At 41.3% G+C, this 3849-nt stretch overlaps 1 protein-coding gene across 6 annotated transcripts in view; it reads left to right on the top strand.

Annotated features, from left to right (window-relative positions):
* LOC116704219 (electrogenic sodium bicarbonate cotransporter 1) overlaps nucleotides 1–3849 on the top strand; it is a 40147-nt gene that overhangs the window by 9891 nt on the left and 26407 nt on the right. For all 6 annotated transcript variants that reach the window (XM_032539511.1, XM_032539514.1, XM_032539515.1 and 3 more), the window contains exon 4: nucleotides 2577–2709. In XM_032539511.1, the coding sequence (XP_032395402.1) occupies nucleotides 2577–2709 (133 nt within the window). The remainder of the gene's footprint in view (nucleotides 1–2576; nucleotides 2710–3849) is intronic.

Genomic DNA, 3849 nt, shown 5'->3' with positions numbered 1-3849 from the left:
CTGACAAGAGTTTTATTTTAGGTCTTTATTTAGTGAGGAGGCATGTTGCCTCTCACTAACTTGCTTTTATCCTTCTACTGTCCCTAATAACTCGTTTGCTTCCACCACAAGCTCACTATGAGTAATTGGCATGTTTCCTTGTAAAGGTTTTATTATGAGATCCCTGAAAGCAGCACGCGTGACCATGTCAAGGAAGTGGGGATGGTTTGTCAGAGATAATAGTCCAAGACTTTGATGTGTGCATTCAGGCGGACATGTGGCAGACGGCAAAAACCCAAATTCAAAACACAAACACGCACGCACGTGCGCACACAAACGCACACACTGCTAGACAGTGCTACAGAGCCCTCCACTTGTTGGATTTTCCGCAGTTTTTTTCCCCTCCATATAAATCCCCATAATCCTGTTGGCTCTGGCAAACCATGTGGAGCTGTCCACTTACAGGTTGTGTGGGACCACAACAAAGGCCTGCTTTTCATTGATAACACCAGTTGTGAGACTTACGAGGTGGTGTTGTGTACACCATGTGGCGACAATACGTGTTGCGGTAAAAGTCAGGTTCTTTCAGTCGGCCAGACAGCAAAAAGGCCCCGATGACAACAACTGAAAGATCTCTTGTGTTTTTTGTTTTTGGCTGTTGGTGGATGATGTCAGCGTGTGTGTCGCATAATAAAGCTGATACACAAGATGGGGAGACACTGTTTCCAGTGTTTCTAAGACACTGATCTTGACCTTCCCGCAGCTTAACATTAGATTTCTCACTACAGTAGAAGAGTTCCAACAGTGCTATTTTTAAAAACAAGCATCCTAAATAAAGCTTAGATGTGCTGTGTCAGAATTAAAAGGTTACAGGGACTGTTCCATCGTCAAGGTAGCCACCAGTTTAATCCTGACTGGTACATTAAGAGAAAGCTGCATAAATGGCAGCAATAGCAGTAGCTTACATTCAGTACTCGCTGCGTAACGAATAAAACATGTCATGGAGCATCAAAGCTGCTCTATATTCTAATGCAAGGATAAGAATATGCATGCATTGAACATTAAACCAATATATTTGTTATGATAATAATTCCAAAATATATCAGTACTTTCCTGTATAAAAAATGTTTCTGTAAACTATCTGTGATATATATTATTCCAGCATTTATCTCATTAAAAAAACACTAAATATAATAATAAATGTTAAACCAAATGTTACACCTAAGTAAATATTGCATGTTCAGTTAATGGCGGACGATTAGCTAATCAAGCTTTCAAATTTCGATTTGAAAACTATGAAATCGCTCAGCCCTACTAGAAGTATTAACAACCATAAACCGTTGTTCTTACAATGGATAACCTATGATTATTATTATATACTGGATCTAAAACATTGGGACTCTCCTTATAGTTGTATAATAGAGAAATCCTGGGGTCATAGCAAGCTCTTTATGTCTTGTGTTCCTGAAGGGGAGGATGAGAATTGACTGTGAATGATCAAGATTCACAATTCAGTTTTGTTTTGAGACCGATCTCAGAAGGAAGCAAAAGGTGAAGTTCTTAGTCACCAGGGAGTGTTTTCAAATGCTTTCCTTCCAGTAAAACTACCTGTGCTTTTTATTTATGGGTTCAAGCAGGCCAAGAGGTGTCTGTCATGCTGTATAGAGGCTGTATTTTTACCTTCCCTGGAAATCAAAATGTCCGCAAACAAAGAAAACAAACAGGAAAAGATGCCTGCATTTACTTTTACACAAATGCATCCTTGTTTGCCCAAAACACGCCTCTGACTTTTGATTTGCAGACTAATGACTCAGATTATTTAATCTGCCTGCTGTTATTTGGAAGTCTAATAGTAAATATATTTATATGTAAATATATTTATATTTCAGTATAACTTGGCTTCCATGGACTTCTGTTTTCCTGAATAGTTGGTAATTGTTGATTGTATTATTCCTTGAAACTATACAATTTATTGTTATTACTCTGGCAGTGAGATGTACTCTGTGTATTTGACTTCCAGGTTCTTATTTGCAGAGGAAATGAAATCCCAATATTAGGAAAATATATCAGCTTAAAGCCAGACTGTATCTCGTACAACAATGTGTGTGGCCAAGGGCGGACTGGCCATCTGGCATACTGGGCACTTTCCTGGTGGGCCGACGTGCTTTATCGGCAGCCCATTGTTTTTTCAATTGACAGTGGGCTGGCCCAAAACACTTTAGTCAAAAAATATCACACACGCTAGGTTTTTTTTGTTTTTTTTTCCTTTTCTTTTCTGATAGACGCGGCCCATGAAACACGTAGCTCAGTGGCCCATTGGTTGTTTTCTTAATTTACACTTGACTGGCCCAATCATAGGTTTAAACAGCACTCTCTTTGGGATTTATGCAAGCATGCACCCCCTATCTCTCTTCCACTTTTCCTGTCTATCCACTGTCACTATCAAACATAAAAGGGGAAAAAAGCCCCCAAAATACTCCTAGTATTAGTAACAATATCATTTGTTTGGACGTTTGTCGACTGGTTTCTTCTGGTATCAAATAAAGTCAGGCAGGATTGATTTGCTGGTCTCTAACTTGCCCTTGTTCTCCACGCAGTTTCTCCAGCTGAGAGGATCAGGTTTATCCTGGGAGAGGAGGACGACGGCCCCCCACCCCCTCAGCTCTTCACCGAGCTGGACGAGCTCCTGGCCGTGGACGGCCAGGAGATGGAGTGGACCGAGACAGCCAGGTGAGCTGCTGACCGATCCAAATGTTTTTGTTTTTTTTAAGCCAGGCATGTGATCTGTCAAACCCACCTCCACTCCTTTTCACCTCAAGACCCATTGGCAATGTAGTCAAAAATGTCTTACTTCACAATCCCGGTGCAGTCAGTGGAACACAATCACTTATAAACAACTGTGCTGTGTGTGAGTGGGGAAATAGGCCGAACTCTGGTGAACTCCCAGTCTGCTCTTATCTGATTGAGATCTGTAGTACCTGCCTCTGTAAGATCAGGAAAAGGCAGAAACTTCCACATGGCCAGAACAAGACCTACTGTTACAGTTGGCGCTGGAGTACATGATATCATTACAAGGTTTAACGGTTCCCTGTGTTAATGTACAAAGTGACTTTTACCTAGTTCTGTAAAGTCCAACATGTGACATGTTTGTCTTTTCTTTTTTCTTTCTTTGTGGTACAGGCCGCCATTGTAAATAAGTAGCTGTTTTAATGACTTGCCTGTGAAAATAAAGTTAAAATAAAAATGGAGAGAGCTGTAATCAAATTGAAAGTAAGTCAATGAAAGGCTCATCTGGGTCTGAGGGATACACAGTTGTGCCACAGATCAGCTAGCAAGTAGGGCAAAGGCCCGGTCTTGCAATCTTTTTAGGAAGTGAAAGCAGGGGTTGCATGAACGGGAAGATAAATGAAGTCCTTGAGGTGGACAGTGTCTCTGTGGACAGGCTCCTCTCGTAGTTAAGACGGCTGGTCGCAGGCGTGTGGACCAAAGCCAGAGGGATACTCTATCCCCTGAGGAAACCCCATCCTCAGGCCTCAGGAGAATGGCTCTTTTGTAGGGGGTGACATGTGAGGCATTATTATTAAAAAGAATCCTTGTCCCCGGTCTTACCTTCAAGGCTAAGCTCGTACATGGTAGTGAAATACTCTTGTTTCTCACATCAAGTGGTACAAAGTATTGTCGCCAGTCCAGTGATTTATTTTTTTATTTCTACGCTGCACTGCATCCCCTATTCTTGCCTAGTGAACTGTGACTAGTTCAAAACACTGCAGAGTTGTTTTGTAAAGAAAAGAGAACCCATCTTGTCTTCTTTTGTTTTGTAGCCCGTATTTTATTTCTTTTCACTTTCAGGAGCCTGTTTGTGTATAGTCT

The sequence above is a fragment of the Etheostoma spectabile genome, chromosome 16 (assembly GCF_008692095.1).
Source record: "Etheostoma spectabile isolate EspeVRDwgs_2016 chromosome 16, UIUC_Espe_1.0, whole genome shotgun sequence".
NCBI classification, from domain to species: Eukaryota; Metazoa; Chordata; class Actinopteri; order Perciformes; family Percidae; genus Etheostoma; species Etheostoma spectabile.
Note: the sequence above shows the minus strand (reverse complement) of the source record. Positions and strands in the feature narration are given on the sequence as shown.